This window comes from Pelophylax lessonae (genome assembly GCF_965119305.1).
Source record: "Pelophylax lessonae genome assembly, chromosome: 4".
In the NCBI taxonomy this organism is placed as follows: Eukaryota; Metazoa; Chordata; class Amphibia; order Anura; family Ranidae; genus Pelophylax; species Pelophylax lessonae.
This window is the reverse complement of record NC_138771.1, coordinates 43,152,502-43,179,368: the sequence shown is the minus strand read 5'-3', so window position 1 is coordinate 43,179,368 and position 26,867 is coordinate 43,152,502. Positions and strand designations below refer to the sequence as shown.

The window sequence follows — 26,867 nt, the reverse complement described above, 5'->3', positions numbered from 1 at the left end:
AAGCCTTACAGATTAAGAGATGATATATATATATATCTATATGTTATACACACAAACATACATATAGATATATATATATATATATATATATATATATATATATATATATATATATATATATATATATACACACACACATACACACACATACATACAGGCATGGCCAAAAGCAGCCCTGCATTTCTGTGAGATAATGAACCACTTCACCCAGAAAAGTGTTGCAATTACAAATGTTGCGTGGAATGTGTCAGATTTGGCTTTTTGTTACTCCACTTTTTTGTGTCATACCAATACAAACAAAAGAAATAAACATGAGAATGCCTAAACATTTGTAATTGCAGCAAGTACCTGGGCAAAGTGGTGCATTATCTGACAGAAATGCAGGGGTGCCAATATTTTTGGCTATGAATGCATATATATATATATATATATATATATATATATATATATATATATATATATATATATATATATATACACATACATACAGTGCTGTATTTTGGCCTAGGCCAACAAGGCCCAGGCCTAGGGCGGCACTTTGCAGGGGGGCAGCAAAAAATCCACCCCCCTTCACCTGAGACTCTATTGGCCACTGGTTGCTAGAGCCACCTCTCTCACTCTCTCTATCTTTCTCTATCTCTCCCCCCCTCTCTCACCCCTCCTCTCTCTCTCTCCATCTCTCACCCCCTCTCTTTATCTATCATCCCCCTCTCTCTCTCTCTCCCATCCCCCCTCTCTCTCTCGCTCTCCCTCTCATCCCCCCTCTCTCTCTCATTCCCCCCTCTCTCTCTCATTCCCCCCTCTCTCTCTCTCTCTCATCCCCCCTCTATCTCTCTCTCTCCTCCCCCCTCTATCTCTCTCTCTCATCCCCCCTCTCCCTCTCACCCCCTCTCCCTCTCACCCCCCCTCTCTCTCTCACCACCCCTCTCTCTCTCACCACCCCTCTCTCTCTCCCTCCCTACCTCCCCCACCCCCCTCTCTCACTCCCTCACCCACCCCCCCCCCCCCTTCGTGAGATCTTAGGGGTTCATGCTGGGACTTGTAGTCCTTCAATTTTGGAGGGAGTCAAATCCGTTAAAAAAGGAGTGGGGCAAATTTACATGGGGGGTGCCCAATTTTAGTCTTGCCTAGGGCAGCACAAAACCCAAATACACCACTGTGTATATTATATATATATATATATATATACACACACACACATATATACACACACACTAAATTTTCTGGGCTACCACTGTTAAAAGAATAAAAATAGCCAAAGGTAAAATATAACTAAAAATTAAAGTTATTTTTTTTGTCTTTCAGGGATTACAACACCTGTCAGGTGTTTATTGCTGTCTGTGCCCCCATTCACCCTCTTTGTTCGGTTTACCAATATCACTAAGAATGAAAAATAAAAGCAGATCCCACATTTTGCATCGTCACCAGAAAAGTAATAGAGGGAAAATATTCCAATAGGAACACTATCTCTGGTGACAGTCAAAGGTTTCCTCACTTTGGAGGGATTTCCTCTCATTCCCGGTTTTGGCTTTAGGAAACAGGAAGTGAAGGGAAAACTCCCCAATAGGGCACAGATGGCAAAACAAAAACTGACAGTGGTTATAACCCTCCCTTAGTCCCGGTTCACACTGGGGCAACTTGTCAGGCGACTTAGCCACCTGACAAGTCGCGCTACATTCAGTGCAATGGAACTGCTGTAATAGGAGCAACTTAATTCGCTCCGACTTAGAAAAAGGTTCCTGCACTACTTTGGGGGCGACTTGCATTGACTTCTGTTAGAGAAGTCGTTGGCAAGCCACGCTGAGATCGTGCTGCACGGGGCTGCTTCAGAGTCGGGTGACTTTGAAGCCGCCCGAATGTGAACCCAGCCTTACTCTCTCCAAAATGGAAAATTAAGCTTTAGTTCTACTTTAACAAAATAAGCAAGAAAGTTAAAGCCTAAGAGCAGACAAAAATCACAAACCGAATGATCAACACAGGGGAGTATCATGTGCAAGAGGCCCAAGGTGCCGAACACAAAACAATAGCAAAGATGTGATTGCCACCATTTCAGGCGATGCACCATAAGGTAACATGCACACTGGGCGTTTAGCCTGTGTGCATCCAATCATGGCGTTTTCATGCAACCGGGAGGCACAGAAGATGTGTACATCCCTGAACACATATGGCCCTAATGTGAGTACCGCTTGGTACAGCGTCTAATCGTAGTGTAGTACTACTCCCATGGGAGCCAGTGAGTGTGAGTTCCCCTGGGTTACCATTAGCAACAGTAGGACATTTAAGCATGTTTCCAAGTGTGATTACCTCAGACAAGAACCAGTCCAGTTTCTTTGGTTTTTAGGGTTTATTGAGAACTTGGATAGGAGACGGGATGAGTGGGATACTCCAACAACTGAACTTCCAACAACTTAACTATGCACAAAATAGGCAGGGACTATACAGAACTACTGATTGACGCTGGTTAACTCTGATGCTGGTTAACTGACTGACGCTTATCACGGCTATGCCGCTTACTTTAGCTTCACTTTTGACTGTGAAAAGTCCTTTAAGCTCCCGAAGGTACTTCTTTCTGAGGTAGCTGACTTGTAGTGTAGACTGTACTGCTGAGACACTTAAGGGCCCTTTCTGGCGCCCTCTTTATTCCCTATTCTTCAGGGCTTCACAACTTGGCACCCCCTTTACTGTAACATCCCAGGTTAGCTGGCTCTCTGATCCCCTTGACCTCTTTGGAGTAGTCCTGGCTCTTAGGCAGACCCCTGGGCAGATTTTGAGTACTCACAACACTGGCTTTCCAGAAGAATCCTGCCCCACAGCTCCACTTGGTCAGCACACACTGGATCCTCTACATGACAGCTCGTCCCCTGGTCCCTAGGCCGACTGCCTGGACCACCTTCCTTAGCAACAGAAGGAGAGACAGCCGTCATCCTCCGCCTGGGACCTTGCTTTCCCGCCCAAAGACACTCTGTCACATGCTCCCCTCCTATTTATGTGCAATCCCAGGATGCATTGCAGAATGCCCTCCCACTGGAACTGACATAAAACAGAGTATGCCACTGGCTAGGTTTCCTCCACTGTCCAATGAGCTCCCTCATTGGCCACAGAAGGGACACTCCCTCAGACCCAGTGAATCACACTTGGAAACACGTGACAGGCTAAACTAACAGATCAGACCCTCCTCTGATAAGCAGAACAGGGTCACAGATAAGTTTTACCTAGCACCTACCTAGGAGGGTGCTACAGTAACATATATGTAAACAAGCCGCCTGTCATTCTCCCCTGTGTAAAAATGGAGATCAGACGGTTCTACTATGTAGAACCGTTGATCTCTGTTTTTACACTAGTAGCCATGTCCCATCACAGTTAGAATCACGCCCCTAGGACACACTTAACCCCTCCCTCTCCAATACAGTTAACCCCTTCCCTGCCAGTGTCATTTTTACAGTAACAGTGCATATGTATAGGACTGATTACTGCAGTAATGTCACTGGTACCCCCAAAAGTGTCAAAAATGTCAGTCAAGGGTCCGATCTGTCCGCCGCAATGTCGCAGTACCGCAAAAAAAAAAAAAAAAAAATCGCAGATCGCCGCCATTACTCGTTAAAAAAAAAAAACACCAAAAATGACAAAAATCTTTCCCTTTGTAACTTTTGCGCAAACCAATCAAAATACGCTTTTTGCGATTTTTGTTTACCAAGCATATGTAGCATAAAACAAATTGGCCGAAAATGTTAAAAAATTTTGATTTTTACATTTTTTTTGGGGGGGGGGGGGGGGGGAATTTCATATAAAAAAAAGTGAAAAATATTGTTATTTTTGCAAAAATTTATGCTCTTTTTTTGTTTATAGCGCATGATCAAAAAATCGCACAGGTGATCAAATACCACCAAAAGAAAGCTCTGTTTGTGGGAAAAAAAGGACGTGAAATTAGTTTAGGTACAGCATCGCACGACCGCGCAATTGTCCGTTAAAGTCACGCAGTAAAAAAAAAATCGCAAAAAACCCCCTGGTCAGGAAGGGGGTAAAATCTTCCGGGGCTTAAGTGGTTAAACAGATCCAATAAAAAAAAATAAAAAATAAAATGTCTTCATGAACTTAGGCCATTATGTCATTTGCTATAGATTTTTGGTAAAAAAAAAAAAAAAAACAAACAATAAGCGTATACCGATTGGTTTATGCGAACATTCTAGCGTCTACAAACTATAGGATATATACATAGAATTTGTATTTATTTATTTTTTAAACTAGTAATAGCAGCGATCAGCGACTTCTAGTAGGACTGCGATATTGTGGCAGAAATTCTGACACTGACTGACACTTTGGCACCTTTCCAGGAACCAGTGACACTAATACAGTGATCAGTGTTAAAAATATACACAATCACTGTATTAACCACTTCCCCCAAACGGACATACCCGTACATCCTTGAGTTTTAGTGGGTTTATCGGGATGGTGGGTGCACCTACAGGCATCATCCCAGTATCATTCTTTGCCGCTGGAGATTCTGTATAAGGCAGAAGTGATCCAAGTGGCTAATTAGCCACTCGATTACTTCTGCGGGTGGCGGAAAGGGGTCCCAACCCCCTCTCCGGTCCCATTGTAGAGCCTAGAAGTGATGGTGCCAGTGGCAATGGCTGCCCTGTACAGAGAGAGAGGAATGGACATAATTTCCGTCTCTCTCCAACTCTGGAAAACGAGAGCAACAAGTAATTTGTAACTTCCGGTTCTGCCCCTTTGTTTACCTGGCCACCAGCGCCCAGGAAAGCAGCCGATGGGACTGATCTCGGTCTGATCGGCTGCATAGGGGCCAGGAGAGATTTGGGGTCTAATAGACCCCAAATCTATCCATTAAGAAGACCTGTCACGACCCATGCTGTCACAAGGGATGTGGGGTCTAATAGACCCCAAATCTCTCCATAAAGAAGACCTGTCACGACCCATGCTGTCACAAGGGATGTTGTTCATCCCTTGTGATAGCGATAAAGTTAGTACAAAGTAAGAAAAAAAACCACCGTGCTTACGGGCAAATGTGAAAACATACGTTACTCCCGCACACATATGTAAACGATGACCGCACCACATGTGAGGTATGGTCACGAACGTCAGAGCGAGAGCAATAATTCTAGCACCAGACCTCCTGTGCAACTCTATAAAATGGTAACCTGAAAAGGCGTTTAAAGCGTTGCCCATGGAGAATTTTAAGCACCATAGTTTGCCGCCATTCCACAGGCAGACGCAATTTTAAAGCATGACATGTTAGATATACATTTCCTCGGGGTAACATCCTCTTTCACATTATACAAAAAAATGGGCAAACTTTTTTTTTTTTTAATTAATGAAAAAGTTAATTTTTCCAAAAAAAAAATTGCGTTTGAAAAACCACTGCGCAAATACCATGTGACGTAAAAAATTGCAACACCCACCATTTTATTCTAAAGAGTCTTTGCTTAAAAAAAAAAAAAAAAAAAGATTTTTCCACGTAGGAGCAAAGTGTCAGAAAAGGGCTTGGGAAGGAGGTGGCTAATGACACTGACAGGGAAGAGGTTAAAACCTAGGGTAATTAATGTGTTAAAGGGATTGCAAAGGCAGAAGATTTTTTTTTATCTGAATGCTCTCTATGCCTATGTATGCCTATGTGCAGCAGCCCCCCTAATACTTACCTGAGCCCATCTCTATCCAGCGATGTTGCAGGAGTTTTTCAGCTGCCTGGGACTCCCCTCCTCATTGGCTGAGACAGCACAGCGGCATGATTAGCGGCTCCTGCTGCTGTCAAAGTCAGTCAGCCAATCAGGAGAAAAAGGGGGCGGGGCTGGGTCGCGGCTCAGTGTCTGAATAGACAACAGGGAGCTGCGACTCGGCTCGGGTACCCCCATAGCAAGCTGCTTGCTGTTGGGGCACTCTAAAGGAGGGAGGGGACAGAAGCAGAGAAGAGAGACCCAAGAAGAGGAGGACCTGAACAGAGGAGGTAAGTATAAAGTTTGTTTGTATTTTAAACAAGACTTTACAATTACTTTAAAGCGGAGTTCCGGGCACGAAAACTTTTTTTCAGTGAACATACCCCCGGGACAGTCAGGGCTAGTACATTCCACAATGGCTAGCCTCTGATCTGTCCCGGGTCGCACTTACCTACAAGAAGAAATACTCACTTTTAAAATTTCTTCTCCAGCGTTGCCATCTCTGTTGTGGGCAGCTGAAGCCAGCGCGATCCTCTTCTGCGTCCTCTTCCGCGTCTTCTTCTCCCAGAATGCGCCTGAACCGGCCCCTCTCTTCACTTCCAATGCGGCGTCGCCCCGGAAGTGACGAGCGGGGCCGGTGCCGTCGCATTGATTCCTGGGAGCGATGACGTTCAGCTCCCAGGAATCATCGCAGGACAGGAAGTGACGGCGGAGCCGCGGCACAGAGGGAGGAAGTAGAGAATAGGTGAGTATTTCCAATCTACAATTACAAGGTGAGTGAAAAAAAAAAAATGCCTAACTATCCAATTCCTTTTCAGGTGAAGGAGACCAAGCGGATGGGCACAAAAAAAAAAAAAAAGGTTGATTTTGTGTCCGGAACTCCGCTTTAAGTCCCCTTTCACACAGGCGGACCGTTCAGATCCCCCATGTCCGTTTTTTTGGCGGATCTGAACGGTCCCCCCATGCATCTCTATGGGGGATCGGATGTCAGCGGAGACATGTCCGCTGACATCCGATCCGTCAAATCTGGACGGATGGAAACCCCGACGGTCTGTTCCCATCCGATTTCCCCCATAGAGATGCATGGAGAACTGACAGCTGTGTCTCCGCACACAGCGCGGAGACACAGCCGTCATCCTCCTGCTCAGCGGGGAATTGGCGGCTTGATTCCCCCCCCCCCCTGAGAAAAACGGAATCCGTCCGTCGGACGGATAGTGTGAAAGAGGCCCAACTGTTTGCCTAGCCTGTGTTTGTGTGTTGAATGTGTACTGCTTTTACAAGAGGAAGTTATGGATTCTAGTACCTGCTTTTCAGGAACAAAGAATCCATTCCTTCCCCTGTCAGAACTCTTATCCGCCTTGTGTACATAGGCAGATCCCCATTCGGTGTTGTGCATTGACAATCGGCAGGTGCTGGAGGACATCGAGTGCCCGACACCCACAGATTGGATTCTGCTGTGAATTATTACAGCAGAAGCTGCCCACCGGCAGCGCGTGCATGCCCCCTGCAGGCAGAAGTCTGGAATTACATAAATACACATGAACCGGCGCACACTTACCACCCCTGTAGCAGTAAAACTGCTATGGGGTGGTTGGCAAGCGGTTAAGCAAGCTGCTAGCAGGCTTTCAATAGATTTCAAGAAGTGATGAAGCCTGCTAGCAGCTTGTTTAATGTGGCAATCGACACTCCCATTAGGACCTGTGTTCAAATTGGCCAAACAGGAGCTGAATGATACTTTAAAAGCTTGTTGTTCACACTGCTATTATTCAGCCTGTGTAAAAGTGGTCTTAGTGCCGGCTCACACTAGGTCGCTCCGACTTCGGGGGAGACCTGTGAAGTTGCGTGCACCGCGTCTTCGGCGCGACTTGCATAGATTTCATATAATGGATGTCTACGCAAGTCGCTCCGAGGTCGCCCCGAAGAAGTTCAGGACCCTTTTTCTAAGTCGGAGCGACTTGTGTCGCTCCTATTAGTACTGCATGGAACGCGACGGACCGCGACTTGTCAGGCTGATAAGTCACCTGACAAGTCGTGGTAGTGTGAATGGACACTTTTTAAAAAAACTTTGCTCCTGTTTGTAAATATTGAACACAGATGAAAAAAAGGAGTGTTTGTCACTTTAAATAAGCTGTTAGCAGGCTTCAGCAGGCTTTTTAAAAGCTTCAAAAAATGCTTGAAGTGGGAATCCGCATTAAGATCTGTGTTCAACATTTATAAACTGGAGCTGAATGGATCTTTAAAAGCTTCAATAATGCTTACTGAAAGCTCTGAAAATGCTGTGTCAAAGCTTGCTGTTCACACTACTCTTCTACAAGCTGAAGCCCGTGTGAAACAGGCCTAAAAGCAATGGTATAGTGTGAGTGTTAAACAACAAAAAGTACAATAATCCAAGTCAGAAACAAAGCAAGGAAGAACACCATTGAATATAGCAATAAATCAGTATATAGAATTCATGTTTTAGGTGTTTTATTGGTTTACTTCGCATGCTTGGTCAGTTATTAGATTCATGGAGGGGAAAAAAATCCTCAATTTAACTACAGCAGAAGAAAAGTAACAAAAAACGGTGTTTGTTTTCAAGATAAAGCAATACTCTACTTCCTGACCACAAGTTCCGCATTACGACTAAGAACTACTGAACATCTCTTGGTGGTAAAAGGGCACGGCCCAACAGAAATAGAAGTGTTGCAAACAAAAAATTTGCATCAGATTGATTAAGCCGAAGGAATAGAGACTATCTTGTAAAAAATGTGCTCCATTTGCAAAGTTAACGTTTGTTCATAAGGGAAATCTGTTCACTCAGAATACATGATCATGTGTGAGGGCAATGAAAACACAAGGTTTCTGCTAGGACATGGTTGATTGATGAAGCTTAACCTTATTCACTAAGCTCAGTGTACAGTGAACAGCCTCTACCCCCTGCAATGGATATACACACTGCTCAAAAAAATTAAAGGAACACTTTGAAAACACATCGGATATCGATGGGGAAAAATTTCATGCAGGATATCTATACTGATATGGACTGCGTAATGTGTTAGGAACAAAAGGATTGCACATTGTTTGATGGAAATGAAAAATGATCAACCTACAGAGGGCTGAATTCAAAGACACCCCGAAAATCAAAGTGAAAAAAATGATGTAGCAGGCTAGTCCATTTTGCTGCAATTTCATTGCAGCAACTCAAAATGGTAGTTTGTATGGCCCCCACAAGCTTGTATGCATACCTGACAAGGTCGGGGCTGCTCCTAATGGGACGACGGATGGTGTCCTGGGGTATTTCCTCCCAGATCTAGACCAGGGCATCCCTGAGCTCCTGACAGACTGAGGTGTAATCTACCGGTGTTCCGTGAAAATTCCCTACCCTCGTCACTTCCTGTGCACGTACGTCATTAAACAGCTGAGCCGCTTCCCACTGCGCATGCTCACAGCTGCGGAGGGTAGGGAATTTTCACGGGGTAGTGTTTTTTAACCTTATACCGCATCAGCTGTTGCCGCGCGTACATTAAATCATCTCCGTCCCAACCCATCAGACTTCCCTGATCTCGGCTCCAAAATGTAAAAGCGGCGGCGGGTCTATGAAAATATAAATCACGGAGCCGAGATCATGTGGGACGCCGCACCTGCTGATGAATGACGCGCGCCCGCAGGGAAATATCAGGGTTGGAGTGGAGATGATTTAATGTAGTGGCTGGGCATGCGCAGTGGGATGCGCGGCAACAGCTGATATATGACGTGGCGTAACTTTAAAAAAATACTACCCCATGAAAATTCCCTACCCTCCGCAGCTGTGAGCATGCGCAGTGGGAAGCTGCTCAGCTGTTCAATGACGTACGTGCACAGGAAGTGACGAGGGTAGGGAATTTTCATGGGGTAGGGTTTTTTAACGTTACACCGGCATCAGATGGACTGAAACATAATGTCCCAGAGGTATTTTATTAGATTTAGGTAAGGTGAGCGTAGGGGCCATTGAATGGCATCAATTCCTTCATCTTCCAGGAACTGGCTGCATACTCTCACCACATGAGGCCGGCCATTGTTGTGCACCAGGAGGAACCCAGGACCAACTGCACCAGTGTAGGGGTCTGACAATGGGTCCAAGGATTTCATCCCAATAACTAATGGCAGTCAGGGTGCCATTGTCTAGCCTGTAGAGGTCTGTGCGTCCCTCCATGGATATGCCTCCCCAGACCATCACTGACCCACCACCGAACCGGTCATGTTGAACAATGTTACAGTCAACATAACATTCCCCACATCCTCCCCAGACCCTTTCACATCGGTCACGAGTGCTCAGGGTGAACCTGTTCTCGGAATCTGTAAAAAGCAGAGGGTGACAGTGGCGGACCTGCCAATTCTGGTATTCAATGGAAAATACCTTTTTTTAACTCTACGGTGCCAGGCAGGGATCACAGGGCCCACTAGAGAACGTCAGACCCTCAGGCCACCCTCAATTAGTCGGTCAGAGACATTCACACCAGTGGCCTGCTGGAGGTCCATCCTGCTCCTCCTTGCACAAAGGAGCAGATACCGGTCCTGCTGATGGGTTAAGGACCTTCTACGGCCCTCTCCAGCTCTCCTAGAGTAACTGTCTGTCTCCTGGAATCTCCTCCATACTCTTGAGACTGTGCTGGGAGACACAGCAAACCTTCTGGCAATGGCACGTATTGATGTGCCATCCTGGAAGAGTTGGACTGCCTGTGCAACCTCTATAGGGTCCAGGTATCTCCTCATGCTTCCAGTAGTGACACTGACCCTAACCAAATGCAAAACTAGTAAAAAAAGATGAATAGGGAAAGAAAATGTCAGTGGCCTCAAACCTGTAAAACCATTAATGTTTTGGAGGTTGTCTCATTGTTGCCCATCCAATGCCCCTATGTAATTTAACATACACCAAAGCAGCTAAAACTGATTAGCAACCCCCTCTGCTACTTAACTGACCAGATCAATATCCCAGGCGTTTAATTGACTTGATGCTATACTCTGATTAGAAAAATGTCCCTTGAATTTTTATTGAGCAGTGTATAATACTACACACATTGAAACTCATTCATGACTTGTATCCATACACCTCAAATGATTAGAGGCTACATTAAACATAAAATATTGCCTTAAACTATTACTAAACCCACAACAGTAAAATCAGTCTGTATATGCAGTATCCTTCTGCATTGTGTAAAAAATGGATTTTTGTAAAATCTTACCGTAAAATCCTTTTCTCTTAGCTCATTGACAGACGTAGTCCTCGGTGATACAGCACCTTCGGGTTATGTTGCCTCCACAGGAGCAGGACTAGACAGGAAATTAAAAAGCTCTGGCCACACCCTAGGGGCAGTCCCAGAGGGTATATCCTCTCTCTCTCTGCCTCAGCAAATCAGTTATGTCAAAAAGCAGTCTTTAGAGATTTTAACCCAACCCAACTCAAAAAACAGAGGGGCGGGGACTACGTCTGTCAATGAGCTAAGAGAAAAGGATTTTACGGTAAGATTTTACAAAAATCCATTTTTCTCTATCGCTCATTGACAGACGTAGTCCTCGGTGATACAGCACCTTCGGGACGTCCCAGAGCAGTATCACAAATGAGGGGTGGGAAAATGAAAATCAAATCCCAATCTAGAAGGCCCAACCGGTGCCAACTAGAAGTTTACAATGCTCATCCTTAATGATGAGACTCAACAAAAAAGAGAAAATTTTTTTTTTTTTTTTTTTTCAAACAGAAAAAAACCCTCATGGTAGACCACCGGTCTCCTCAAATTGCGGCCTGCAAAACCTTGCGGCCAAATGAGGCATCCGCCGATGCCGTCACATCAATTTTATAGAATTTTGTAAAGGTATGTACCGACGACCAGGTGGCCGCCTTACATACCTGGACCACTGACGCCTGATGGCGAAAGGCCCAGGAAGTACTGAGCGCTCGAGTGGAGTGCGCCCTAACAGGGAACGGAGGACTCTGACCCTTAATAGAATAAGCCTGTACCACCGTCTAATCCATTTGGCAATGGTCGCGGCAGATGCAGGCAAACCCTTTCTGGGGCCATCCGTGATCACAAAAAGTGAATCCGTCTTACGGAATGATTCCGTAGCTTTCAGGTATACTCTGATTGACCGAACCACATCTAAGGAATGCAACACATGTTCCCGATGATGCTTGGGCTGAGGACACAAGGAAGGTAGTACAATATCTTCATTCAGATAAAAATCTGAAACCACCTTAGGAAGAAAAGATGGCTTAGGATGAAATACTACCTTATCCCTATGAATCACTAGGTATGGGGACTGGCATGATAATGCAGCCAGTTCTGACACCCTGCGAGCAGAAGTGATAGCCACCAAGAAGGCCACCTTCTGGGATAAAGTAAGCAAGGGAATCTCCCTGATGTTTTCAAAGGGAGGTTTCTGTAGAACCGACAAAACCAAATTAAGATCCCAGGGCGGTAAGGGCGCGCGGACTGGTGGAGCCAGGTGCCGCACCCCCTGGATGAAATTCCGCACCAAGGACTTGGTAGCTAAAGGTTTCTGAAAGAAGATTGCTAATGCTGAAACTTGACCCTTGATGGTGCTCAAGGCTAGCTTCTGCTCAACCCCTTGTTGCAAAAAAGCCAATATTCGAGTCACCGAATAGGTACGTGGAGGAAATCCTAAAGATTCGCACCATGCAATATAAGTCTTCCATGTGTGATAATAGACCTTGCTGGAAGTCGCTTTCCTTGCTTTAATAAGGGTAGGAATGACTGAAGTAGACAAACCTCTGTCCTTCAGTACTTGGGTCTCAATGGCCAGGCCATTAAAACCAGCGACTGTAAAGCACGATGGTAAATTGGTCCTTGAGACCACAGACACTCCCTGAGACGAAGTTCCCACGGAACGTCTGCGACTAGCATGTCCAAGTCGGCCAGGCCGGCTTGACGAGGCCAGCCTAGAATTTCTAGGACCACTGGCGCTGATTGGATCTGAACCAGGCGTCCCTAGAGGTATCTGGCCCCGACCATCCGAGAAAGTCTGGTCGTTTTCTGTTCCCACACATTTATCAGATACCTGATTGTTATCAGGAAGGGTGATCTTTTCTGGTTGAACCTCAGGGACCGAAGTCACCCGACTAGAGGCTACTTGGCCTATCTGGTCAACCAGATCCGATTCCTGTGAGGTATAGGGACTAATCTTAGGAAAAGGTAAAGGAAAAGATCTATTCAGGGAACGGTAACTACCGCTTCCTGTAATACTTAAATGTTGGAAGGGAAGAATCGCACCGGTAGTAGTGGTTGATGCTCGATTAAATGTCCTGAATACCGGTGAAAACGTCCCCCCACCCTGAAACCGGGTGGGGGCGCACCTTCAGGCTGTGTACTCCTTTGCTTCGGGTTTGGCTGGGTTGGTCCTCTGTTTGTCCGACCAGCCCTTCTTGAACCCTCCTGGAGGAGTCTTGCCTTTCCCGCTTGTTCCAGCCGGGCGCCGTTTGTTGCGAGGTCCCTTAGCTTTAGCAGCCTGTGGCAAAAAAGTGCTCTTGCCCCCAGTGGCATCCTTAATGATTTCATCTAGGTTGGCCCCAAATAGACGATTCCCCTGAAAGGGGAGATTTGTCAAGGTCTTTTTGGAACCTAGGTCAGCTGACCAGCATTTTAACCACAGCACACGTCTGAGGATGACCGCTGACATAGATGCATGCCCTAATAGGGGAGTAGTGTCCAAGGCTGCGTCACAGATAAACTGTAGCCCTTGTATAATCTGTTCCATCAAATCAGATGTCTCCTGGGGAATATCTTTTCCCCTAAGGTCTTGGCGTACCATTCTCGCCCATTCCGTAAGTGTCTGGGAAACTAGACCAATAACAATTACTGGTCTAAATGCTGACCCTATCAGAGAGAAGATGGTGCGGGACTCTGCTTCCATCTTTCGATCCACCGGATCCTTAAAAGACGAAGTGTCCTCCACTGGGATAACCGTGGCTTTATTCAGCCTGGAAATAGGTGGATCCACCACTGGTGGTACCGTCCATTTCTTAATGATGGATTCCTCAAACGGATAGCGTCTAGCAATACGCTTGGAAATAGTAAATGTACGTTTAGAATGCTCCCATTCTCCTTTAATCTTATTACCAAAACACTTGGGTACAGGAAAAACCTTCACCGTTTTGATGGGCTTGTTAGTACCAAAAGGAATCTCTGTTTCAGTTGCCTCTGCCGGTAAAACCTCAAGTTTTAAGGTTTCCTGCACTGCCACAACTAGTGCGTCCACCAATGCTTCTTCCTGAATTATAGCGGGAGAAGAAACGTCCTCCTCACTGTCTGAGGGAGCTTTACCTGAGGTAACAGCCCTTGCAGAGGGACCTGCAACTGCAGTGACCATCTCTGAATCTGAGTCAGAGGTGTCAGATAGTATAGGGGTAGGCGGGGGTCGCTTCCTTGACCCCCGTCCCTGACAGGCCGCCTCCACCCGAGCCACCATAGACTCCAAAATTGCTGTAAATGCCTCTACACTCTGTGCACCGGCGGGTCCCGTGGCCCCCTCGAGGGAAACAGGTGGGGGAATATGTGTGGCAGGGTCCATGATAATTCCAGTCACTTCCTGGATAATATAATTCAAAAATAAAAAAACTTTTTTTTTTTTTTTTTTTCAGACCCCCAGCGCCACAAAAGCCCCTTAGTGTTACCTGCTAGGGATCCCTATCGATCGAGAGAGAGAGAGAGATAGACCCCCAGGCTCACCACTTGATGCTCAGAGTTTAACTGCAACAGGTTACAGCGCTGTCTTGACAAACAGGAAGTCTTTTGGCTGGCTGCCCAGGAAGAAAGGAGGCGGCTCCGCCCCTCTGCACGCCTTCCGGCGCCTCCCCTAGCTCCACGAGGTGTTTGGATCACCTCAAACATGGCCGCCCCCATGCTGGAGACACGAGGCTATGCCAAAATGGCGGCTCGTGCGATCCAGCAAAAAAAATGGCGGCGGCCTGTACTGAATAGCGGTGTGCTGCAGGGCACACAACACTCTCTCTGTATGGGGATTTGGCGTGGTTGGCGGTACCGGCCCTGGCGGACCGCATGGCCGTTCGGGAGGCCTGCTTATAGCTGGAGATCTGATTAGGAAGGCAGTCTACATGTCCGTGGCTTCTGACTGGTAGGTAGCTTATTCTTATCACAGTAAGATTCCCAGAATGCCACTGATTACAATTTTTTTAAACATGTATACAATTAGATTGTTAGCTCCCAAACCAAGCCTCCTGGCTTTTTGCACATAAAATCACACTCAAAGTAGGGGGATCTGTGTCATGTTATAGGATAGAGGGGGACTCTATCTTACCATACAGAGAGGGGCCCGCGTTCACCACAAGACCCGTCAGGGGAAAAGGGGGAACATACTACTCACCATACCGGAACCAGGCGGGCACCAACTCCTGACGGTACCCCTCTCCACCGGGGCGGGAGGGCTGTCGACCCATATGGACGCCGTGACTCATGGTCTTTGGCGTTTCAGCGAGACGTTTAACTCGCGGGGTCAGTCCCTTAATGGGACTTTGTCGCGGCCGACCCAGCGCGGAGCTATGGCCTGCACGCGCTCGTAGGCTGAACTGGGGTGACCACCGGATCTCAACATCCAGCCCGTCGCCCAGTTCAGCTTTCTTGCTTGAAGATCTCACAGGAACACTGGAGAAAAAAAGCTGTCTAAAAAATCTTTTAAGAAAAAAATCTTGCCAGGACTGAAGATCCCAGCAAGGTATCTAGGTCCTTACTCCTAACTAGACAGAAAATAACTGATTTGCTGAGGCAGAGAGAGAGAGGATATACCCTCTGGGACTGCCCCTAGGGTGTGGCCAGAGCTTTTTAATTTCCTGTCTAGTCCTGCTCCTGTGGAGGCAACATAACCCGAAGGTGCTGTATCACCGAGGACTACGTCTGTCAATGAGCGATAGAGAAAATGGCAGCATTCCAAGGGCTTTCCAAACAGCAATTGTTTTTTTGTTAGAGATGTCACTATTCTGTATATTACCAACAGTTGAAAAGCAAAAGCATCAGTCCCAGAGCCACTGCGAGTGATGTCAGTAGATTAGCAGAATTCTGGTTTCAGAAGCTGCTGTTAAAGTCAGTCCATGTGAAGATCTGCATTGGCCAAAGCTTAGAAACCATTTCTATAGCACCACGCAATTTCATTATTCTTGGCTAAGAGGCTTACCTGACAGCTAGAATGACCCTCAATATGTCTGCACAGGTCTTTAATGAGGGTTTCCATTCTGATATGTGACCGAGAGTCCGCTTGCCTGGTCAGAATGTAAACATTTAATTCCAAATGGTGTTCCAGCCAGCAGTCCCGGAAACGTTCAACATGAGAAAGGTCACTCAGGTAAGGCGTTCCTTTGGACCCGTTTCTGCAAAACAAAAAGAAGGCAAGCTACATTTAACAAAATTACAATTACCATTACAAAAATGTATTTTCTGATATTAAAGGGGGGTGAGAGGGGGGGAGGAGGAGAGGGTGGAGGAGGGGGAGGAGAGCAGAAGAGGGAGGAGAGGGGGGAAGAGAGGGGGAGGAGGAGAAGGAGGGGAGGAGGAGAGGAAGTAGAGGGGATGGGGGAGAGGGGAAGGGATGGAGGAGAGGGAGGGGATGGGAGGAGAGGGAGGAGAGGGGAGGAGATGGGAGGAGGAAAGGGAGGAGAGGGGAGAGGGAGGAGGAGAGGGAGGAGGGGGAGGGGGACGAGAGGGAGGAGAAGGAGGAGAGGGGAGGGGGAGGAGAGGGAGGAGAAGGAGGAGAGGGGAGGGGGAGGAGAGGGAGGAGAAGGAGGAGAGGGGAGGGGGAGGAGAGGGGAGGGGGAGGAGGAGGGGGAGGAGGAGGGGGAGGAGGAGGGGGGAGGAGGGGGAGGAGGAGAGGGGAGGGGGAGGAGGAGAGGGGAGGAGGAGAGGGGAGGAGGAGAGAGGGGGGGGAGAGGGGGGGGAGAGGGGGGAGAGAGATCAGTAAAAACAATTTTTTTTTGTCGTTTAGAGGCATTTGAAACGCTGCTAGCAGCTTGCAAACTTTTCTGAACACTGTAGAAACATTTATAGGCACTTGTAATAGGAAAACATTGCTGACCATTTGCAACAAGGAAAACCAGAGGAAAGGGAGGAGGAAAGGAAGGAGGAGGAGGAGGAGGAAAGGAAGGAGGAGGAGGAGGAGGAAAGGAAGGAGGAGGAGGAAAGGAAGGAGGAGGAGGAAAGGAAGGAGGAGGAGGAAAGGAAGGAGGAGGAGGAGGAGGAAAGGAAGGAGGAGGAGGAAAGTAAGGAGGAGGAAAGTAAGGAGGAGGAGGAGGAGAGGGAGGAGGAGAGGGAGGGAGGGAAAGGGAGATAGATAACTTTCTTTGGGGGAGGGAGAGAGGGAGGGGGTGAGAGAGAGGGGGGGAGAGAGCAGTAAAACGGTTATCTGCAAAAACATTTCTAAACAGAAATGTTGATGAACGCCGGTAAACGTGGCGTGTAAGGCTCCATGTACACGGGACGTTGTTGAATGCTGGAATTTTTAGGACGTTTGAAACGTCCGTTCAGTCGCGTTTGTACCCGCGTTTAGCGGGCGTTTAGGGGCGTTTGCGTTTAGAACCGTTACTAGAGGTCAAAAAAATTATTCCCCTTTAAAATGGAAAAACGCGAACGCTAAACGCGGGTCATCGCGTTCGGACGCGTTTGTGCGTTTGAAACACACGTTCGAACGCAAATAATTGCGTTCTAAAAAAAAGTCCCTGAACGCAACTGCCTGCAAATGACTGTAAACGACCCTGTGTACATGGACAGATAAGATAAAATGTAGATGGGTTCAGGGGCTTCTGAAAAAAACGCCCAACTGCTCCTAAACGGCCATTTCCAGCGTCCCGTGTACATGGAGCCTAAAAGTGGTCAAACAGTCGTTTTTAAACTTTGTTTACTAGCTGTCCAGTTCCAGCATCCAGAAGAGGTTTTCAAGTGTCCAGTGTACATAAGGCCTTACCTGGATCATTTTTTTTTTTTTATAACCGTACTTGTAACCAGCACACAGGCCGGCTAATTTCTGATCAGGGTCTTAGGAATGCGAGTACGTGGCAGAAGAGTTAGTATGATGCCAAAAACGTTGGCTGCAGTGGCATATAAAATTGAAATACATGTTTATAAAGAGTTTAAAGTGGTTGTAAAGGCTCAATGTTTTTTTTTTTTTTGCCTTCATGCTTTCCATGCATAAAGGTAAAAAAACCTTCTTTGTGCAGCAGCAATACTTACCTGAGCCCCATCACATTCCAGCGATGTGCACAGGAGCCATTGGCTCCCGCTGTGGTCAATCACAGATAGTGAGCCAATGAGAAGAGAGAAGGGGTGGGGTCGAGCCACGGCTCTGTGTGTGAATAGAGCGCCAGCGGGGGACCCGAGGAGGATCGGGTCTGCTAAGTGCAAAACCACACAGAGCAGGGAAGTAGAACATGTCTGGTTTAAAAAAAAAAGAATTGCCTTTAATATCACTAACATTTCTTTCACAGTTAGAATCCATCTCAGGTTTTTATTGCTGTCTGTGGCCCATTTGGGAGATTTACGCTCTTTAATTATCCTGATCACTATTGTCAGCAGGAATGAAGGGGAGCGTAAATCTAGAAATTTGAGTTGCCACCAGAACAGGATGCGAGGAGTAATCTTCTCAGACATGAATGGGCTGTGTGTTTATGCAGCTTCTGGGTCACCTAATTACTGTGATAGCCTCTGATTGGCTATCAGTGTGATCAGTCACTGTGAAGCCCACCCCTGTATTTTATCTCTCTGTCTGAATGGAGGGGGGGGGGGGTACACTATGTCTCTTTTTTTGCAGAGAGAAAAATAACACAACTCTGTAAAAAATAAAAATAAAAAGTAAAGAAAAAATACCTAGTTTAGGGTTCGAATCGAGGTTAGTGCCAGGGTTAGTGTTTGGGTCAAGTGTCAAAGGTCAAGGTCAGGGTCTGTATTCTTAGGATAGGATTTTTTTTTTAAAAAAAAAGCATTTTTAAAATGACTATCAGTGTAATTAAGGTAAGATAAAAAATAAAAATAAAAAAATGCAAAATGTGCACTATTATTGTTTCTGGGCTGTACTACAAGTGCATACAACAACTAACATACACATATGTGCTGGTAGTGCGATCCTTGGGAGCAGGAGAATTTATTTTAGGTTTTTCTTTGGGGTAGGTTATGGTAGTAGTAAGAAATATACAGCTAAATTAGAAAAAGTGATTTATTTATTTTTTACTATTTTGGACTAGGGTTTCTTTGATATAAGAAAAAAAAAAAATCAGGAGATATCGATCACCATTTACCACCAAATAAAAGCCTAATTTGTTCTGAAAAAAAAAGGGTATAATTCACCTGAATGCACAAAGTAGTTGTTATAATATGTACAGTTTTACCAACATGTTAAAGTTGCAAAATTGTGCTTAGGCATTAACATTTGTTTTACCCTTAGGCGCGAAGGGGTTAGGAAGCCACGTGCTGTGTTGCAGGCAACCTATTCAACTTTATGAGGAAAAAGTAGCTGAATGGACACCACCGCTTTCCCCAATTTTGCAAGCACGTGGATGAGCGGCCCCAAACACAGACAGTGTGAGCTTGTGGCTGCTCCTCCACGCCTGATTGCCTGCAAATTGGGGACCAGCGACTGTGTTAATGCAGTTGCTTTGTCCTCATAGAGTTCAATGAGCTGCCTGAGCACAGCACCTGGTGATTCAAGCCACATAAATACATGGCCCATTCACAGATTACGGGTCTCAGCACCCATGTGACTGAGGCCTAATGGGAACACTTCTTCTAATCCAAGGTGGGATTTCCCTAATATTGGAAATATATCCTTAAATTTCCTGTGGAGTCTACAAGTCAGAATATCAGGAAGCCCCCAAATAAGACACAAGAAAAAAAAAAATTGACCAGAATTTTAAACTTTCCCTGCTCTTATTAAAAAATAAAATACAATATAGCTTTAATTATACTTTGACTACCCCTAATAAAAAACGAATGCAAAAAATGTATCTGCATTACTATGACATTTTCGTCTGTTACAGAGATACAGGAGCAGAGTTGGGGACAATCACAGATAAACAAGGTAAAGGAACGAGAATATAATCAGTATTTTGAAATGTCAACAGAGGTGACTCCCACAACAACTCCTTAGATTCCATGTCACTAATCTGAGCCAAACTCTGCCGCTATGGAAACAGGTAATAATACAACCGTGTGCCACTTATTAACCAACTATTCGCCCCTCGAAAAGAATCTAGCAAGGAATTAATTAGCAAGGTTATCCAGGGGCAAGTTACCATCAAAGTGTTTAAAAATGTACCCATAGCAGACCAGACATATATTAGAAATCGCGTTTATGGATCACAATGCCTACATGTCTTGCCTTTTTGTGCGTCTGCTTTTTTTTTTTTTTGCACACCAAAACATAAAAAAAATGTATCTTCAGTTTCAACATACAGTACATTAAAATCCACAAAGAATGTCAAAGACGCTCTTTAGAACTCAATCATGCCTCCAACTATTGATCCTCGTGACATATTCATGTATCCGTCAGAAACCGGTACATTCATTTGTCACAGGAGGTGGCCAGCACTGAGGTTCAGCAATACTGAGCTCTGTTTGGCCACACAGACAGGCGCATGTGTCAAGGAGTTTTTGTTGTGGGGTGGGTGAAGCCTGATGACGAAACATTTAAAGCCTGGCTTCCAGCCAGATCCGCCTCCCATGGAAGGCAGTGGGTGGATTCAATAGCCATTATTGGGTTATGGATTCCACTCATTCACTGTAAATCACAAGGGAGGTGGACCTGATGGGGAACTAGTCTCAGTATTCTTATCAGGCTCTGCCCTATGTCCATATTCAGCTATGTCATGGGATGCTGGTGGCCTAAGGCAGGCCATAGATGGAGCAAATTTATTTCCTGCAACCAAAGGCTGCAGATAAGAAATTTGAAAGATTCCCCCATCAACACAGACAGTGCTGACAGGGGAATCCCTCCTGCCGAGACATTGTATTCTACCAGCGGGGGGAGCTGTCCCCACCGTAATTATTGCTAGCAGCCATACCAGCCAATTGTGATTTTTGCAGGTAAAATCTAGCAGGCTGCTTTTACCAAAGTTGAGCGATCAATTTAGCCTGCCCATACACAGTTCAAATCTCAGCCGGTTCAGCAGGAATTCAAACCGTCTATAGCCAGCCTATGTCCTTGAAACCAATGAAGCAAATACAAAACACAAACTTTCAACACTTCTCTCTTCCCCGTTTCCCTAATCCTCATCCTGATAACTCTGGCCTGTCTCAGTACACCCAACTGTAGAGCTGGTCTCAATTACTTTTTTTGTGTCCCAGCTACAGCAACACAATGGAAATGTGGTGCAAATAAAACTACTTGAATCTGTCACGTGTGTCGGAACTGTTAATGAACCTATCACAAGGCTTTCATAAATTAAATACCACCAGGAAAGTTCTGCAAACGCTTTATTGCATTGCCCCCATAGTTTGGTAAATGCAGTGCAGGTGCCCACAGAATTTGGATTACCATTAAATGTCACAAGGCGTTAATGAATTAGATGTAACTTTCTCATAGGCCAACACCACCTGAAAAGCTTTGCAAACGCTTAACTGAATTACCCCCATAGTTTAGAATATACAGCACAGACATTAAATTACGATTGTGACATCAATAGGGCCATGAGACTTGATAAGCACAACAGACGAGCTCAGGAGGAATTCTCCTAGGGAAGGAGCAAGGTGGACATATTGGAAATATTTCTCACATCAGCAATTGTTCCAACACATCAGAACAGAGATGACATGTAATGAAAGCCATTCAAGTGCACGGTAACATGCAAGTATTTGGAAAATCAATTGCCAGTCAAAACGCAGCCACAAGCTCTGTAAGACTTCATAAACACAAGCCAGAAGAAGAGGACCATCATTATTCATTGCTAACATGCTACTAGCTTTCCATTCACAAAAACCAAACTGGGCCATGTGCTAGAATGTCAGGGAATGCTCAGTAAAGAATTTACTTCATGTTACTCATTGTCCACCCACTGACCGCCAACCCAGCCCCCCCCCCCCCCCACACCATATTTGAAAGGTGCTTCTGTTTCTTGGAAAGGGATAACTCTGCCAAGCAATTACGCAAGTTTGGCTCTCCACTACTTCACCCTGCACAAGTTCTTAGGACCCATCACACGTCCCAGGATGCTCTGTGGGACCGATCTGACAGCACAGTGGGGAGTTGGCTGTGAAACAGCAGAAAGGGCCCTTTACTGCTCCCTTAAAAAAAAAAAAAAACAGTACAAATGTGTATGCAGTTTTGATTTTTTTAAGCTTTTTCTGGTTGCCTGAACATGGACGTGACCCAAAAAGCACACCAAAAATGCAACCGGGGTGAGAGTTTATGATGCATTTTATATTAATTTTAATAGGGAGGCGCATTTTTGGTGCACTTTTTTAAACATGCACCAAAAATGCAGCATGCAGGATTTTCATAAATGCACTGCACCCAAAGCATATTGGTGTGAAGAGTTTCAAGGGATTTAAAGGGGTGCATTTTTAAAAACCCAGGCAAAGAAAGCGCTGGACTCGGGCTGGTGAGTCACTTTTTTAAAAGGCAGCAGCTACAGTACTGTTTTTAAAAACAATTGGAGTCCCTCTTTAAAATAAATCCAGAATACAGCTTCCAACTATATGTAGCACCCTCTGTGTGTACAGTGTAGGAAAATTTAGTTGAGCTCCTCTGTAGGCATTTTTTCATTTGTGTAGAGCTAGTTTGGCTGAGCTTCAAGGGTTGACTCTGTCGCCTGCCCTGGCTTTTAGAATTGCTGGAGAGTTCCAGAACTTAGAGGACAGAGGGGCAGAGATGAGGCCTGTATATTTATGGAGTCTCTTCCAAGCCCTGGGTGAAAATGGCCCAGAAGGTGAAGCGATAGCTCACAAATATTCTGGAGCCTGGCCATGTAGGGAGCAGAGTTGTGCTGGGGGGCTCTGCCCCTGGGCAGAAGGAAGGAGCCAGAAGATAAATCAGTTGCAGAAGCCCTGCACACTTTCAGACCCAGCTAGGCTTAGCTGAAGCCATCCTAGGAGCCACTGGGACCTGTCCAGAAAAAGGCCTGGTCAGTAGTTACATCTGCTACAGGATTCACCAGGGACTAAAGCCTCGTACACACGCGACGAATTTCCCGCCGACCGGTCGTCCGTCTTTTGTCCAGAGTCGTGTCTGTTGGTTGGAATGTGCTCTAGACTGCACACAAATTTTGTCGTCTGACAGAATTATACTTCAGAAGTGATGTCATGTGTTGGATTGCTTTCTTTGTGTTCTTTCATCTCTGAGCATGCCCAGTCTTGCTCATAAGATTTTTCCCTTTCTAAATCTGTACTGACTGCACGAAAATCGGACGTGTCTTGACGGTGGACAAAAATTTTATAGCCTGCCCACCAGAATTTTTTCGGCCGAAAAGTCGTAGTCGGTTGTCGAGAGCACCATACTAACAAGCCGAAAATCGGCAGATCGGTCGTTGGACGAAAATTCCCGGCCAAATTTCGACGCGTGTGGCTTAAGTGAGTGGCTTCAACCTCTTCTCCCCAGAATCTATATAGAAGCAGTCGGGTGCAATACCTAGCTAGTTTTCTAACAAAGGACAGCTTTAAGCCAGTACATCTACTCTATATCTCTTGCTTGGGGAACCTAAAGTGCAGCCAAGGGCATTGGCATTTTCCATGGAAATAGATCACCTGTATTCAATACTTGGAGACCTTTCATTACCAGCTGAGCTGACCTGTTTTTCCTTCAGGAGGACAGCCTTGTGCTAGCTGGTAGCCAGAGACAGTTTTAAGTCCTCAAGTTGTATTCCAACTATAGTTTTGGGCATCCCATACCTTTTTATCCCTATCCAAGTTTATCCCCTAATAAAACAAAAAAAAAAAAAAAAAAAAAAGCATGCTGGACTGGTTTTTTACTACGGAGTGAAAGCCGTAAAATTACTGTTGCCTTGCTGTGCACATGATTGGGAACCCAAAAATCCAGCAGGACCTACGGGGGTAGTGCTAAATACATTTGAATTAACATGGTAGCTTATACTTTTCCCCATGAGCACCTACAGACATGGTATGGGTATGCAAAGTATGTACCTGCAGCTAACACTTATTCACGCAGATTGTAGTTTCCTACAGAAAGGAACAACTAAGTCACAAAAATCAATCCAACAACAACCCAAAACGTCATATAAATACTCTCACATTTCCAAGCAACTCTGTCCAAGGAGCGAAGTTCTAACATTGCTACAAGCCGGGACTCGAGCGATCTGCTGCACCTGTTAAGTTTCTTCCGCAGGAATGTTCCATAATGGCAGAAAGGTGGCAAGCATACCAATAACACAGGTGTATTGTGCGATGTGTAACACAACACCTGGCAGCTTTATAAAACACCTTACGTTCCAACTAAATCCCGTTCACATAGAATGATTAGCCCTCACTACAGGAGAGAACAAAATCATTGAAGTCTTTTTCACCTTTATTTTTTTTGGAATTTTATTAGAACATCTAAGACGCAAGAAGAACTGAGTGTGCCAAAAGTAGGTATACAGGTCCTTCTCAAAAAATTAGCATATTATGATAAAGTTCATTATTTTCTGTAATGTACTGATAAACATTAGACTTTCATATATTTTAGATTCATTACACACAACTGAAGTAGTGCAAGCCTTTTATTGTTTTAATATTGATGATTTTGGCATACAGCTCATGAAAACCCCAAATTCCTATCTCAAAAAATTAGCATATTTCATCCGACCAATAAAAGAAAAGTGTTTTTAATCCAAAAAAAGTCAACCTTCAAATAATTATGTTCAGTTATGCACTCAATACTTGGTCGGGAATCCTTTTGCAGAAATGACTGCTTCAATGCGGCGTGGCATGGAGGCAATCAGCCTGTGGCACTGCTGAGGTGTTATGGAGGCCCAGGATGCTTCAATAGCGGCCTTGAGCTCATCCAGAGTGTTGGGTCTTGCGTCTCTCAACTATCTCTTCACAACATCCCACAGATTCTCTATGGGGTTAAGGTCAGGAGAGTTGGCAGGCCAATAGAGCACAGTAATACCATGGTCAGTAAATCATTTACCAGTGGTTTTGGCACTGTGAGCAGGTGCCAGGTCGTGCTGAAAAATGAAATCTTCATCTCCATAAAGCTTTTCAGCAGATGGAAGCATGAAGTGCTCCAAAATCTCCTGATAGCTAGCTGCATTGACCCTGCCCTTGATAAAACACAGTGGACCAAAACCAGCAGCTGACATGGCACCCCAAACCATCACTGACTGTGGGTACTTGACACTGGACTTCAGGCATTTTGGCATTTCCCTCTCCCCAGTCTTCCTCCAGACTCTGGCACCTTGATTTCCGAATGACATGCAAAATTTGCTTTCATCCGAAAAAAGTACTTTGGACCACTGAGCAACAGTCCAGTGCTGCTTCTCTGTAGCCCAGGTCAGGCGCTTCTGCCGCTGTTTCTGGTTCAAAAGTGGCTTGACCTGGGGAATGCGGCACCTGTAGCCCATTTCCTGCACACGCCTGTACACGGTGGCTCTAGATGTTTCTACTCCAGACTCAGTCCACTGCTTCCGCAGGTCCCCCAAGGTCTGGAATCGGTCCTTCTCCACAATCTTCCTCAGGGTCCGGTCACCTCTTCTCGTTGTGCAGCGTTTTCTGCCACACTTTTTCCTTCCCACAGACTTCCCACTGAGGTGCCTTGATACAGCACTCTGGGAACAGCCTATTCGTTCAGAAATTTCTTTCGATGTCTTACCCTCTTGCTTGAGGGTGTCAATGATGGCCTTCTGGACAGCAGTCAGGTCGGCAGTCTTACCCATGATTGCGGTTATGAGTAATGAACCAGGAAGGAATTTTTAAAAGCCTCAGGAATCTTTTGCAGGTGTTTAGAGTTAATTAGTTGATTCGGATGATTAGGTTAATAGCTCGTTTAGAGAACCTTTTCATGATATGCTAATTTTTTGAGATAGGAATTTTGGGTTTTTCATGAGCTGTATGCCAAAATCATCAATATTAAAACAATAAAAGGCTTGCACTACTTCAGTTGTGTGTAATGAATCTAAAATATATGAAAGTCTAATGTTTATCAGTACATTACAGAAAATAATGAACTTTATCACAATATGCTAATTTTTTGAGAAGGACCTGTACATACCTGTACATTACACATTATAACGTGGCCTCTTCTCAGTTTGCTTTGTTGGTACAGAGTTACCGTAACCACACAGTCCAATAGTATTGGAAAGGGCAACATGGAAGCATTGACTGCCAACTGATCTTCACCCAACCTGACATCTATGGACTTATTTTTTGGGGGTTTAGCAAAGGATACTTTTTGAGAGGAAGCCTTACACATTGGAAAGAGTTCATCTCACAAGCATTTATGAACAATAATGCTAATTGGAAATTGTATGTTACTGGGTGTCATAGTCTTTGGGACAAGAGCCAGGAATGCTGCAACATTGATGGAGGACACTTAAGAGCACCTAAGAGACTAAACACTGTTGGGGACTGGTTCTATTCACATTAGCACATCTCCAAAGTCCCATGATTTCCAGTGTGACTTTAAAGCGGTAGTACACTCCGCTATTTGACTTTTACCTACAGGTAAGCCTATAATAAGGCTTACCTGTAGGTACAATTAATATCTCCTAAACCTGCACGGTTTAGGAGATATTCGCCCTGCATGCAGCAGCTGACGTCAGCGGCGCATGCGCACTGAAGGGGCGGCGGACCTTCAGAGCTTCTTGCCGGAAAGTGAAACTCCCGCGCGCATGCCCGGGAGTGACGTCATCGCAGCTCCGGCCACTCACAGCGCCGGAGCCGCAGAACCAGGAAGAGACGCCGAGGCAACATGACAGCGCCCTTAGCGTTGTCCAAGCGACCGTGTCGAGGGTTCGTTTTAAGGTATTTCATAATGAGCTAGTATGCGATGCATACTCAGTGGCGACTGGTGCTCAAAATTTTTTGGGGAGGGCACAAGCAGAAAAATGTAATAGGTATTGCTTTGCGGCAAAAAACGCTGTAAAAATATTGCGCGACTTTGAGGTCGCAAAAGTGGGAAAGGGGCCTTCAGTAATTAATGTATAGTGTGCCCCCTTTCAATGCAGAGAGACAAGCGTGCCTCCTTTCAATGCAGTGACCAGCGTACATGCCCCCTTAGAATGTAGTGACCAGCGTACAT

The 26,867-nt window shown here is 45.5% G+C and overlaps 1 protein-coding gene across 5 annotated transcripts in view; it reads right to left on the bottom strand.

Annotated features, from left to right (window-relative positions):
• The window catches only part of AKAP13 (A-kinase anchoring protein 13), a 526,300-nt gene that overhangs the window by 220,910 nt on the left and 278,523 nt on the right, over window positions 1-26,867 (bottom strand). For all 5 annotated transcript variants that reach the window (XM_082254313.1, XM_082254314.1, XM_082254315.1 and 2 more), the window contains one exon: window positions 15,831-16,023. In XM_082254313.1, coding sequence (XP_082110439.1) covers window positions 15,831-16,023 — 193 coding nt within the window. The remainder of the gene's footprint in view (window positions 1-15,830; window positions 16,024-26,867) is intronic.